The 15178-nt window shown below is 39.9% G+C and overlaps 1 protein-coding gene across 2 annotated transcripts in view; it reads right to left on the reverse strand.

Moving 5' to 3' along the window:
* The window catches only part of PTPN12 (protein tyrosine phosphatase non-receptor type 12), a 262737-nt gene that overhangs the window by 16595 nt on the left and 230964 nt on the right, over positions 1 to 15178 (reverse strand). For both annotated transcript variants that reach the window (XM_029615046.1, XM_029615047.1), the window contains one exon: positions 1223 to 1253. In XM_029615046.1, coding sequence (XP_029470906.1) covers positions 1223 to 1253 — 31 coding nt within the window. The remainder of the gene's footprint in view (positions 1 to 1222; positions 1254 to 15178) is intronic.

Consider the following 15178-nt stretch of genomic DNA (forward strand, 5'->3'; position numbering starts at 1 on the left):
CATCTGCAGGGTGAGGAAGGGCTGGCAGCAAGCAAAAACCTTTAAAATAATCATATGCAGTAGTGGAGCGGGGGTATTCACTGTGTGAGCATATGAGCGGCAGCAGCACAGTGACAGAATTGTGTTTCAGAGTGTTTGCGCATGTTTGTGCGTAAAGGTGTGGTGTCTCTCTCCTTGACAGAGAAAGAAACCCATACACATACTTTCTCTTGCTTTATGGGATTAAAATATGTCCATTCACTTAATTTAAAACATGATAGTATAATTGAAAGGAGAGAGACTTGTATTTTTTGCCTGGAAGATGTCTTAGGTTCAGTGTCTCAAAATACAATCCACGATATGCCTAAACATATGAATGTATATATACCCTGTATAGTGCTTAAAGAACACTACTAAAGATATGACTACATATGTATAGAAGAATTTTGCTTTATAATGTTCGATAGACATGATATTAAAGTTGTGTTTAATTACAAACTTTGTGCCAATGGGTACCCTTTAAATACATTTATGCCAAAGTTCTATACAAACTAATGCTGCAAACTAATATTGCAATTAGTGAGTCAATATGTAATAAAAATGTTTAAAGAAAAAAGTGTCATGGTCAAAACGCAAACAAAAAAGGATTGTTCCAGCAGACACTGTAAAAACTGTCAACATGTAGTGCAATCAGGGTCTCGTATCATGTAGTCTTCACAGAGTGAGCATGGAGCTGAGGATCACCTCCTAGGAGGAGACAGAACAAGTGCAAGAGAAACTAGCCCTCCAACCCCAAAAACAATACTTCTGTGATTCTTTACAGCTTTCCACTTGTAACTTATTTAATGCCATTGTGTTAATACTACTGTTGCTTATTTCCATGATGTGCACGTCATTCATGGAACTGCCATGCATGAGCAGTGAAAGGCTTTTGCCTTGCCTTTTCCAGACAGTGCTGGAAAAAAAACAAAACTTCTGTCCACTCAATGATAGAGACATGTGGTCAATTTATGAGCTTGATGAACTGCTGTCTTTGAGAACACCTGTTACAGGTAAGCAACTTTGCCTTTTCTGCATATTTTAAAACCAGAATGCTTCATTCCTAGGGATGTTGGCCATTTTTGCAGGAAGAGTGGAAACAATGAGGCATGCTACAAACAATAGTACAAAGACTGTAAACTAGCGAGTTCACACAGTTATAAATCATGCTGGGCTATCACTCAAGTACAGGTTAATCACTTACCAAATTTTATACTCCCGCCTGTTTTCAAGCTCTGGAAAACAAAGTTATTTGTTAAATATTTGTAACAGGTTCACTACAGCATATCTAAAAACTGAAAACATCGTGGACAAAAATCTCAGTGAAGAAGCACATTAAGATCTCAAAAATATGCATGTGATGGTATTCAAATATGTATTTACTTAATATATGAAACAAACTACCAGATATATGGAGGAAAGAGTTTCTGTTAATCAGAAACTGAGAAATAATTTGATTTAGGAAGAGACTTTCAAAATCTAGCTCAGACCCAAGATGGATCACGTTTCTTTACTGTCTACGTATACATAAGTGAAATATAGTCCACAAGATTCCAGCATTTATTACATTTTATACATCTATACGGTTTATATCACAGATAAAGATACAATAATCCAGGGGTGACCAATTCCAGTCCTTGAGAGCCACAAACAGGCCACGTTTTCAGGATATTCACAATAAATATGCATGAGAAATTTGCATGCACTGGCTCCACTGTATGCAAATCATTCATGCATATTCACTGTGGATCCCCTGAAAACCTGGCCTGTTTGTGGTTCTTGAGGACCTGAGTTGGTCACCCCTGCAATAATCAATACAAAATGATCCATAATATACAAAATAGCCCATTTTCACTCTCACTTGAGAGATAAACCAACTATGTAATACAAAACTATGTTACAGCTTACTTCCTACAACCTCTTGTCAAAGGTATGCAACTTGTCTTAAAATAAAAAAATGTAAAACTAGAACCAATTTCTTTTAACAATTATATAAACAGCCTCTAAACAAAAGCAATACAGATGCCATCATGGAATAATAAAGATATGGCAGACTTAAGGTCCACAGATGAACTATTACTGTTATTGGACATTTTAATGCAAGAACTGTCTTGACATTTAAAAAATTACTCTACCATACATTGTTTTGTATTATCTCAGTTATGTTATATTGTAAAGCGCTATGCTGAATTAATGTTATATGTAAACCGAGGTGATGTTCTTTACGTGCCCCGGTATATAAAAAATCTTTAAATAAATAAATACCAACATGCACAGGAAAGGCCATGGGCCTCAAACATGGTTCATTCATATGCCAAACTATTTATGCAAATTCATGATCCTTCCACATTTTGAATGGAGAAATTACTGCTTACCTAATAATTTCCTTTCCTTTAATGAAGGATAGGAAGATCCCAATGAGTAGGTTATGCACCTCTGCCAGCAGATAGAGACGGAAGTCCCGCCCTGACATCAGCCTGCCAGTATTCTCTGGAAAAACCAAACTGTGGATAAACCTGATTAAATTCTGTCAGCAGCAACAGGCAACCATTCATGTTTCTCAACCAACAGCAACACCGAGCTCAGCCAAAAGAAGGAACATATCTAGCAAACTAAGGGCTACAGAAGTCATTTACCAGTTATCAATGAAGAGGTTTAAGGTTTATTTGGTTTTCTATACCGTCATATCAGTTGGGACCCTCATAACTGTTTACAAACATTTAGCAAGGAAAGTACAATAATGCTATAGGAGAGTACAATGATGATATAGTAAAGGAATGATAACCGCTATAGTATATATTAGAGGAGGGGCACTGGCAATAGCAGTTAAAATCTAAAATATTATAGGCTAATATATATAAATATCAGAAGACAATTACAAATCATGGGAGCGCAGATAAATAGCATACCTGTGAGATAAACAAAACAAATGCACAAGGTTGTGCATCAGTGGTGACAAATGATAAAGGGAATGAAAAAGCTCTTATGGAGAAAAGCTAAACAGATTAGGGCTCTTTAGCTTGGAAAAGAGATGACTGAGAAGGGATAGACAGATTTATAAAATCATGAGTGAGATAGAATTGGTAAATAAGGGTTATTTACCCATTCAAATAACACTAGGACTAATGAAACTAACTACTGGCAGATTTAAAACCAATCAGAGGAAGTATTTTTTTTTCATTTAGCACACAATAAAGCTATGGAATCTGTTGCCAGAGGATGTGGTCAAGGCAACTAACATAGGGCTCAAAAGTTCCTGAAGGAAAAGTCCATAACAATTAGTTATTGGCCAGGTAGACTTGGATTTGATTGACCTTGATCTGACCCAGCATGACACTTCTTATGATAACTCAGTAAGAGTTCACCTCACTGCAGTTGGTGTCTAACTCCCCCATGTGGAAGGTAGACCCATCTCTGTAAAGCCTTTGGTTGTCTGATTGATGCATAGCTTGTCACTTGAAGTCTTGCATTCTGCTTCCTGCTGTGTCTTGGTATTTCACTCTGGTACTGATCCAGAAGATGAAAGGATCTTTAGGCCTTCATGGTGGTTTACAGACATTTAGCAAGGAAAGTACAATAATACTATGGGAAAGTACAATAATGATATAGTAAAGGAATGATAACAGCTAGGGTATATATCAGAGGTAAAGCATTGGTAATAGAAGTTAAAATCTACAATATTGTTGACTAAAATATATAAATATCAGAAGACAATAACAAATCGTGGTAGCACAATTAGATAGTATACGTATGAGATAAACAAAAATAAATGCAAAAGGTTGATCACTGCTTTTCTAATACCGTCGCCCTAAGAAGGCTAACCACAAAATCCAACTTCAGCAGCTGAGGGTGGGTCTGGGATTGATCTGCCCTTCACTAAAGGAAAGGAAATTATCAGGAAAGTAGTAATTTCTCCTTTGTTAGCATGCTAGTCAATTCCAACGAGTGGGATGTATCAAAGTTAATCCCAAAAAGGGCAGGAGGCTACCAGGGGCCCAGTCAAAATCATGCAAAAGCAGCCTCCTCCCTAGCCCTAACATACAAGCAGTAATGCTTGGAGAAGGTGTGCAAAGATGACCAAGTCGCCGCTCTGCAAATTTCAGCAGGCAACAACAAACGAAGCTCCACCCATACCAGCTGAGCCCTCGTGGAAAGCGGTCTAATTTGCTTCAGTAAGACAACCTCAGCAGCTACACAGGCTGCCGTAATGACCTCCTTGACCCCAGGAACACAAAAGGCGGTACGCAGCTTCATCTCTGTCCCTGTCCAAGGCGGGAAGAGAAATGGACTGATTCAATTAAAAGTCAAAACCACTCTGGATGCGGTTCAACTTCGAACTGTGCCTTCCTTTTTGTCCAGAGTCACAAGGAGAAAAGGCTCACAGCAGGAAAGAGCCTGCAGCTCAGAGACCAGACATGCCGAACAGATTGTTACCAGAAAAACTGTCTTCAAAGCAAGTAGCCGCAAGGAAAGAGTACACAACTGTCGAAAAGTTGGACCTGCCAAGAACTCGAGGACCAAGTTAAGATCCCACAAAGGCACCGGAAGCCGCAATGAGGGGGGGGGGCCCCTCCAGAGATGTTTAACTCCTCGCAAGAAAAGGGTCACGTCCAGATGGGAAGAGAAAGGCCTTTCATTGACTCTTCCCCTGAAACAAGCTAGTGCCACAAGTTGGACCTTCAAGGTATTAAGGGCCAAAACCTTAAGCAAGCCATCCTGTAAAAATTCCAAAACCAAAATCCAAGGAATATACACCTTGAGTGGTTGAGTGCCTTGTTCAGAACACCATGTCTCAAAGACACTCTAACGTGAGCTAGAGAAGTAGAAAATTTCCAGGCCCGAAGAGGAGTGGAAATTACAGAAGGTGAATAACCACACTTCAATAGCGGAGTCCTTTCAATGGCCAAAACATACGACAGAACAAACCTGGATCCTCGTGCAGAATGGGCCCCTGACATAACAGATCCATCCAAGACGGTAGCCAGAGAGGACTGTCCAATGCAGCGGCTTAAAGATCCTTTCATCTTCTGGATCAGTACCACAGTGCAGTACCAAGACACAGCAGTAAACAGAATGCAAGACTTCAAGTGACAAGCTATGCATTAATCAGACAACCAAAGGCTTTACAGAGATGGGTCTACCTTCCACATGGGGGAGTTAGACACCAACTGCAGTGAGGTGAACTCTTACTGAGTTATCATAAGAAGTGTCATGCTGGGTCAGATCAAGGTCAATCAAATCCAAGTCTACCTGGCCAATAACTAATTGTTATGGACTTTTCCTTCAGGAACTTTTGAGCCCTATGTTAGTTGCCTTGACCACATCCTCTGGCAACAGATTCCATAGCTTTATTGTGTGCTAAATGAAAAAAAAAAAATACTTCCTCTGATTGGTTTTAAATCTGCCAGTAGTTAGTTTCATTAGTCCTAGTGTTATTTGAATGGGTAAATAACCCTTATTTACCAATTCTCTCTCACTCATGATTTTATAAATCTCAGTCTATCCCTTCTCAGTCATCTGTTTTCCAAGCTAAAGAGCCCTAATCTGTTTAGCTTTTCTCCATAAGAGCTTTTTCATTCCCTTTATCATTTGTCATTCTTCTCTGCATATTCTCTATGTCCACCATGTCTTTTTTGAGCTGGGGAAACTGGAACTACACACAATATTCAAGGGACGGTTGCACCATGGACCAATATAAAGGCATTTGATATTCTCAATTTTGTATTTTCTTCCCTTCCAAATAATTCCTAATATTCTATTTGCTTTTTTGAACGCCATCGCACACTGAGCCAAAGATTTCACGTTATTGTCCACATGGATTCCAAAATCCTTTTTCTAGATAGTGACTTAACACAAAGCCCAGCATCATGTACCTGTAGTTGGGATTATTTTTCCCTACATGCATTACTTTGCACTTGTCCACATTAAATTGCATCTGCCATTTATATGCTCAGTCTCCTAGTCTCACAAGGTCCTTCTGCAGTTCCTCACAATATGCTGTTTTAAATCAAAACAATTGTGTCATCTGTAAACATGGTCCCCTCTTCTCCTCAGATTATGAATATGCTAAATAGTATAGGTCCAAGTATAGACCCTGGGGCACTCCGCTTTTCTCCATTTGGAGAAACGACCAAATGGTCTTACTTTCTGTTTCCTGCCTTTTATCCACTTACCAGTCCACAATAGGACACTGCCTCCAATCCCATGACTTTTCAATTTCCTAAGGAGTCTCATGAGGAACTTTGTCAAATGCTTTCTAAAAATCCAAACACTATCAACTGGCTCACCTTTATCTGCAAGTTTATTTATACTTTCAAAAAATTCTGAAATGCTGCATGAAGGAAGCCTTATGCAATCAGTATGAATGTCAGTAATAGACATTTTCCAAACACACCGAGGACAAACCATGAAAGTCACTGGCTCTCTCTTCTGTGCCATACTGAGGAAAATCGCTGAATGAAATTCAAAGGACAAAATCCAGATCAAAGCCACCAAGGACTCACTGAAGCATGCAGCGTGTCATAAAAGGAAAGAAAACTTCAAAATGCAAAAAAACCTGACTAGAAGCAGTTAAGAGAGGAGCTGAATTTGACAGCTACCAAAAGGTCACAAAAATTTTTTTTTAGCACAGTGACACACTGAAATGCGTCCAAAAGGAACCGCAAATGAAAAAATACCTGAAGAGGTCCGTCAAAACATTCCATTAATGCTCAAGAGAGCATTCCAAACCTTTAAACAGCTTCTGGAAAAAAAAGTTTCCACCACAGGCTGCCTTCAACGTCATCACCCAATTGTGGGGACTGCAATTCTGTTTGCCCTCTGAGAATAAACCTAAGAGGTGATTAGCACAAATTCAGTTTAGGTTATACAAGAATCTCATTTTGTTTAAAAAAAATTAAAAGGAAGCTGAATTCTCTTTTGTAATGCACTGTATTTGTGCGTTTCAAATACTTTTAGTAATAGTACTTTCAGTCATCTTAAAATTAACTTGCAGAAGATGCAAATATGTTCAAGAGAATCACACCATCAATTTCATTACATTTAATTCTCTCTGATATCACAGAAATACCCTATGAAGTCAGTTGTAACAATCCCGAACATGGTTGCTCCCAGTTTTTCAGTAGAATTTCAGCCATAAAAGATTGTGTCTCCCCTTTTGACTTTTTACATAAAACTTGTAAATTAGTTTTCTTTCAACTGCTAGCATTGTTTCAGGCTGCTTTAGTTGAGTGCTTTATGTTATGTTAGAATATAGTGAATACTATATATCAAAAAATACCTCTTATTGTGAGAAAAACAATCAAAATCAAATCTATACTTATTTCTCACTGAAAACTATGGACTTGTGGTACTTTTACTGTATTCATTCAGCAACCATCATAGTGCACTAGGTTCCTGGATTGTGTACCGGGTAACCCATAAGAGCAAGAATGCTTCTATAGTGCAAAGGTTTTAATCACTGGTTGCTTAAAGATATTATTGTCTTGTTGTCAAACTACACATTTTCTTAGCTTGAAAAAAGTTAGTAAAGTACTTAACTTATGAGTGAAGTCAGAGTTAAAAACTCTGTTACGATCATTGCTGAGTGCCGCGTTGAACTGTAGTCAGAAAGGTCCCTTTCAGCTACTCGCTCTTATACCATTTAATAGCCGGGGCTATTAAATGGTCATCCTGTAAACGGGTTCCTTTCAGGTAGTCTTCGCCGCTCTTATAACCCCGGCCGGGGTATAAGAGCACGTACCTGAAAGGGACCTTTCAGACTACAGATCAATGCGGCACTCGGCAATGATCGTAACAGTTTTTAACTCTGACTTCACTCATAAGTTAAGTACTTTACTAACTTTTTTCAAGCTAAGAAAATGTGTAGTTTGACAACAAGACAATATCTTTAAGCAACCAATGATTAAAACCTTTGCACTATAGAAGCATTCTTGCTCTTATGGGTTACCCGGTACACAATCCAGGAACCTAGTGCACTATGATGGTTGCTGAATGAATACAGTAAAAGTACCACATAAGTCCATAGTTTTCAGTGAGAAATAAGTATAGATTAGACTATAGTGAAAGCAGCCAATGACTTTTTTTTAATCATTGCACAAGAAAAGGATTTTTACATGCTGGTTATGGCGGACCTCACGCGTCACCTAGATAGGATTTTAGACAGTGCTGGGGGAGGAGCCGGCTGTCGTGGTACATGTGAGCACCAACGACATAGGAAAATGTGGGAGGGAGGTTCTGGAAGCCAAATTTAGGCTTTTAGGTGGAAAACAAATCCAGAACCTCCAGGGTAGCATTCTCTGAAATGCTCCCTGTTCCACGTGCAGGTCACCAGAGGCAGGCAGAGCTCCGGAGTCTCAATGCGTGGATGAGACGATGGTGCAAGGAAGAGGGATTCAGTTTTGTTAGGAACTGGGGAACCTTTTGGGGAAGGAGGAGTCTCTTCCGAAGGGATGGGCTCCACCTTAACCAGGGTGGAACCAGACTGCTGGCGCTAACCTTTAAAAAGGAGATAGAGCAGCTTTTAAACTAGAACAAAGGGGAAAGCCGACAGTCGCTCAGCAGCGCATGGTTCGGAGGGAGGTATCTTCAAAGGATACTAATGATGCATTAGAATTAGGGCATCCCGACAGTGAGGTGCCAATAATTAGAAAAGTAGTCCAAGTGCCTGTAACTAAAAACTCACCTGAGCTAAAAAATTCTAACTTATCCCTATCAATTAAAAAGCAGAATGAAAATACAAACAAAAAACAAACTTTGAAATGTTTGTATGCTAATGCCAGAAGTCTAAGAAGATGGGAGAATTAGAATGTATAGCAGTGAATGATGACAGACTTAATTGGCATCTCAGAGACATGGTGGAAGGATGACAAGCAATGGGACAGTGCTATACCGGGGTACAAATTATATCACAATGACAGAGAAGAGCACCCGGGAGGCGGTGTGGTGCTTTATGTCCGGGATGGCATAGAGTCCAACAGGATAAACATCCTGCACGAGACTAAATGCACAATTGAATCTTTATGCGTAGAAATCCCTTGTGTGTCGGGGAAGACTATAGTGATAGGAGTATACTACCGTCCAACCTGGTCAAGATAGTGAGACTGACAGTGAAATGCTAAGAGAAATTAGGGAAGCTAACCAAATTGGTAGTGCGGTAATAATGGGAGACTTCAATTACCCCAATACAGACTGGGTAAATGTATCATCGGGACACGCTAGAGAGAAAGTTCCTGGATGGAATACATGATAGCTTTATGGAGCAATTGGTTCAGGAACCGATGAGAGAGGGAGCAATTTTAGATCTAATTCTCAGTGGAGAACAGGATTTGGTGAGAGGTAATGGTGGTGCGGCCGCTTGGCAATAGTGATCATAATATGATCAAATTTGATTTAATGACTGGAAGGGGGACAGTAAGCAAATCCACTGCTCTCGTGCTAAACTTTCAAAAGGGAAACTTTGATAAAATGAGAAAAATAGTTAGAAAAAAACTGAAAGGAGCAGCTACAAAAGTAAAGTGTGCAAGAGGCATGGTCATTGTTAAATACCATCCTAGAAGCACAATCCAGATGTATTCCACACATTAAGAATTGTGGAAAGAAGGCAAAACGATTACCGGCATGGTTAAAAGGGGAGGTGAAAGAAGCTATTTTAGCCAAAAGATCTTCATTCAAAAATTGGAAGAAGGATCCAACAGAAGAAAATAGGATAATGCATAAACGATGGCAAGTTAAACGTAAGACATTGATAAAGGCTAAGAGAGAATTTGAAAAGAAGTTGGCCGTAGAGGCAAAAACTCACAGTAAAATCTTTTTAAAATATATCCGAAGCAGAAAGCCTTGAGGGAGTCAGTTGGACAGTTAGATGATAGAGGGGTTAAAGGGGCACTTAGAGAAGATAAGGCCATCGCGGAAAGATTAAATGATTTCTTTTCTTTGGTGTTTACTGAAGAGGATGTTGGGGAGGTAGCCGTACTGGAGGTGGTTTTCATGGGTAATGATTCAGATGGACTGAACCAAATCACGGTGAACCTAGAAGATGTGGTAGACCTGATTGACAAACTGAAGAGTAGTAAATCACCTGGACCAGATGGTATACACCCCAGAGTTCTGAAGGAACTAAAAAATGAAATTTCAGACTTTTTAGTAAAAATTTGTAACCTATCATTAAAATCATCCATTGTACCTGAAGACTGGAGGATAGCTAATGTAACCCCCATATTTAAAAAGGCCTCCAGGGGCAATCTGGGAAACTACAGACCAGATAGCCTGACTTCAGTGCCAGGAAAAATAGTGGAAAGTATAAACATCAAAATCACAGAACATATAGAAAGACATGGTTTAATGGAACAAAGTCAGCATGGCTTTACCCAAGGCAAGTCTTGCCTCACAAATCTGCTTCACTTTTTTGAAGGAGTTAATAAACATGTGGATAAAGGTGAACCTGTAGATGTAGTGTACTTGGATTTTCAGAAGGCATTTGACAAAGTTCCTCATGAGAGGCTTCTAGGAAAAATAAAAAGTCATGGGATAGGTAGCTATGTCCTTTCGTGGATTACAAACTGGCTAAAAGACAGGAAACAGTAGGATTAAATGGACAATTTTCTCAGTGGAAGGGAGTGGACAGTGGAGTGCCTCAGGGATCTGTATTGGACCCTTACTTTTCAATATATTTATAAATGATCTGGAAAGAAATACGACAAGTGAGGTAATCAAATTTGCAGATGATACAAAATTGTACAGAATAGTTAAATCACAAGCAGACTGTGAAATTGCAGGAAGACCTTGTGAGGCTGGAAAATTGGGCATCAAAATGGCAGATGAAATTTAATGTGGACAAGTGCAAGGTGATGCATATAGGGAAAAATAACCCATGCTATAAGTTACACAATGTTAGGTTCCATATTAGGTGCTACTACCCAAAAAAGATCTAGGCGTCATAGTGGATGAAACATTGAAATAGTCGGTTCAGTGTGCTGCGGCAGTCAAAAAAGCAAACAGAATTTATTTATTTTTTATATACCGACATTTGATCTCAATCGAGATATCACACCGGTTTACATTCAGGTACTATAGGTATTTCTCTATCCCCAGAGGGCTTACAATCTAAATTTTTATACCTGAGGCAATGGAGGGTAAAGTGACTTGCCCAGGGTCACAAGGAGCAACAGCAGGAATCGAACCCTGGTCTCCTGGTTCATAGTCCACTGCTCTAACCACTAGGCTATTCCTCCTTAGAAAGGGAATGGTGAATAAAACTGAAAATGTCATAATGCCTCTGTATCGCTCCATGGTGAGACTGCACCTTGAATACTGTGTACAATTCTGGTCGACGCATCTCAAAAAAGATATAATTGCGATGGAGAAGGTACAGAGAAGGGCGACCAAAATGATAAAGGGAATGGAACAGCTCCCCTATGAGGAAAAACTAAAGAAGTTAGAACTTTTCAGCTTGGAGAAGAGACAGCTGAGGGGGGATATGATAGAGGTGTTTAAAATCATGAGAGGTCTAGAACGGGTAGATGTGAATCGGTTATTTACTCTTTCAGATAGTAGAAAGACTAGGGGGCACTCCATGACATTAGCATGTGGCACATTTAAAACTAATCACTCAATGCACAATTAAACTCTGGAATTTGTTGCCAGAAGATGTGGTTAGTGCAGTTAGTATAGCTGTGTTTAAAAAAGGATTGGATAAGTTCTTGGAGGAGCAGTCCATTACCTGCTATTAATTAAGCTGACTTAGAAAATAGCCACTGCTATTGCTAGCAACATTAACATGGAATAGACTTAGTTTTTGGGTACTTGCCAGGTTCTTATGGCCTGGATTGGCCACTGTTGGAAACAGGATGCTGGGCTTGATGGACCCTTGGTCTGACCCGGTATGGCATGTTCTTATAGTATAATTTAGATCAGTGGTTCCCAATCTTTTCCATGCTGCGGTGCACCTGGCACTTTGTTCAATTCTTTGTGGCACATCACCACCTTCCCTCCCCCTCAATCTCTTTCCCCACCTCTATCCAAATCATCTGTCCTCTCTTGGGATTGCCTCTGACCAGCAAGAGAAATCTGATAAGCAGTGATTCTTGCATGTGAAGTTAACTACATGAAGCTCTGGAGTCTTCTGAAACTCATTAGCCCTATGTGATTCAGACTTCAGAGGAGAGATGGCAGCATAGGGTAGGCAGCATCCTTGATGACTCCTCTTGCCAGCAGAAGGGGATTATGCAAGGGGGGAGGGGAGAGAAGAGAGGCCAGGACTGCCAAGGGTGGCAACAGCTGTGGCCCATTCCCTTCTTCTCTGTGGTAATGAGGAGAGACCTGTCTATAAACTTGGTGGTGTAGCCCCAATCACTGGTATATGGGGGATTTGGAAATTCATAGGTGATGACTGCTCTCTGAGCCAACTAAGAATGATACAAGTCACTTAGCATAGCTTGTCTAATATAAGCAGAATATTAAAAAACCCCACAACTTTCAAAATAACAGACCGTATTCAGTACCTCTGATGAGGATAGTCCCAGTCATAGCTCAACCCAGTGACTAGACTCAGGGATGACATTAGCCAGGTTTTGAAAGAGTCTCTGGCTAAAGACTCACTGATATATAAAATGGAATTAAAAATAAAAACATGCTGTTTGTGAATTAAGGATCACAGTGCCGTTTCCCATCAAATGCTAGTTCCAACTGAGCTGAAAGCCCAAAAAGAAGCAGGAGGAAAGTGACAGGCCATTTAAAAAAAAAAAAAAAAAAAAAAAAAAGGTTAAAAGCGAAGTCAAAAAGTTATGGAAACTTCTTCCTGTGTGTGAAACAGGATATTATTTATGTTGTTTATCCATGGATTGCATTTTGTTGAGAAAGATGTTAAAATTAAATCCAAATGTTGCTGTTTCGCTATTTTTATTTTAACTTTCCAAAAGGCAGTATCAATCACAAGTGACTGGCCAAGGACAAGACTCTTGCATCATTGCATTCCCATCCCACAGTACTGCTAAACTTTCTAAGACCAAGATGAAATCTATGTAATACTTCTTGGAAATATTGTAATTCTTCAATTAAGAGTTCAATACTGCGTAAACTGGGGAGCAGCAAAGCTACCTGGATTGAATGTTCAACAAACCTCATCTTCTGCTGTTAAAGTTACTTGCATAAAGTTCTCAGTAACTTTGCCATGCTCAGTATTGGTTAAAAATAAAGAAGCTCCCTCAAACAAAAAAAGAAAAAGAAAAAAAAAACCCACTGCATACAGGGCCAATCCCAACTCCCTTTCCTAATATTTAGGAAAATTCCCCTAAAAGCTTCCCCAATATAGAGGAGGAGGAGGCTTTTACCTCCTGCTCGCTTAATACCCGAATGTCACAAACTGACAGCTCCCAGACCTCATGCATTACTTCATTCACTTCACTTCCTTTGCTGACATCTGAAGGGCCAATCAGGGTAGAGGGAACATGACTAAGGTAATACACTGCTGACATTTGTTAATGCTCACGCTATGTATAATTCTGACTGCTGTACTAGGCCTTACTAAGCCTGTGCCAGCACATGGCAAATATGTGCTGTAAGGAAAGCAGCAAAGTGCAACTACAGGATGTGGGCCTAAGTCAGCGAGACGTGGAGGACATGTCGCAGGACATGTGTGCGTGGGCTTTATGAGAAGCAATTGCAAAGGAGATTACGGAGTGATAAGAAATGATCTAGGTCTTCCTATAAAGTATTGAGGGGAGATGAAAATAGCATGGAAAGTTGGACCCGAAAGAAAGGAGAGAGGAGATGTTGGGGTGCGGGTTAGGGTAAGGAAGCCGGGCCAGAATGACGTATTTAGAAATGATCAATACTTGGCAAAGGTAACTAGAAAAAAAAAGGTCTATAAGCCTTGTAAGATTGTAACATAGGCAAGGAGGGATCTTACGCATTCTTCCTTCCCAGACACACATACTGTAATTGGCAATCATTTACTCATCATAATAAACATTTTACTAAATTACTAAAATATCTGAGTCTCGCGTCTGGTATATGGGGGCTAAAACCATACAGCTACTTATCCTGCAACTTAAGTAAGGCAGTGGGAATCAACCCCACTCACAGTGTTAATTTTTATAAGATGGGGGAGGGGGAATCGTCCCGATATGCAGCACTAAATTTTTTAAGTGATCGGCGGGAGGGGAATCTAATGCTATGATCTTTAAATTATTTAACGTTTATTTTGGAGCAGCAGGAGGAGAAAGGAGAGGAGGGAATAAAGCTACTGATGGCCTTTGAGCTTGCTTTATTTATTTTTAAATCTTACATACATAGAAACATAGAAATGACGGCAGAAGACGACCAAACGGCCCATCCAGTCTGCCCAGCAAGCCTTCACACTTTTTTCCCCTCATACTTATCTGTTACTCTTGGCCCTTAGTAACCTTTTGGTTCTATTTCCCTTCCACCCCCACCATTGATGTAGAGAGCAGTGCTAGAGCTGGATCTAAGTGAAATATCTAGCTTAATTAGTTAGGGGTAGTAACTGCCTCAATAAGCAAGCTATACCCTTGCTTATTTGTTTACCCAAACTATGTAATTCAGTCCTTGTTGGTTGTCTGTATATAGATCCACTTTTCTTCATTCCCCCTGCCACTGAAGCAGAGAGCTATGCTGGATATGCATTGAAAGTGAAGTATCAGGCTTATTTGATTTGGGGTAGTAACAGCCTTAACAAGCAAGCTACTCCCTGCTTTTTTGTGAATGCAAATCCTTTTTTCCACATTTCCTCTTGCCGTTGAAGCTTGGAGCAATGTTGGAGTCACATTAACCGTGTGTATGTTTATTGAATAAGTATTATCTCCAGGTAGTAGCAGTCATTCCCGCGAGCCACCCACTCTTCATTCACATCCTCTAGACTTTGTGGATCCATCGTGTTTATCCCACGCCTCTTTGAAATCCTTCACAGTTCTGGTCTTCACCACCTCCTCTGGAAGGGCATTCCAGGCATCCACCACCCTCTCCTTGAAGAAATACTTCCTGACATTGGTTCAGAGTCTTCCTCGCTGGAGCTTCAAATCGTGACCCCTGGTTCTGCTGATTTTTTTCCAATGGAAAAGGTTTGTAGTTATCTTTGGATCATTAAAACCTTTCAAGTATCTGAAAGTCTGTATCATATCACCCCTGCTCCTCCTTTCCTCCA

This window comes from Rhinatrema bivittatum, chromosome 9 (assembly GCF_901001135.1).
Source record: "Rhinatrema bivittatum chromosome 9, aRhiBiv1.1, whole genome shotgun sequence".
Lineage (NCBI taxonomy): Eukaryota > Metazoa > Chordata > Amphibia > Gymnophiona > Rhinatrematidae > Rhinatrema > Rhinatrema bivittatum.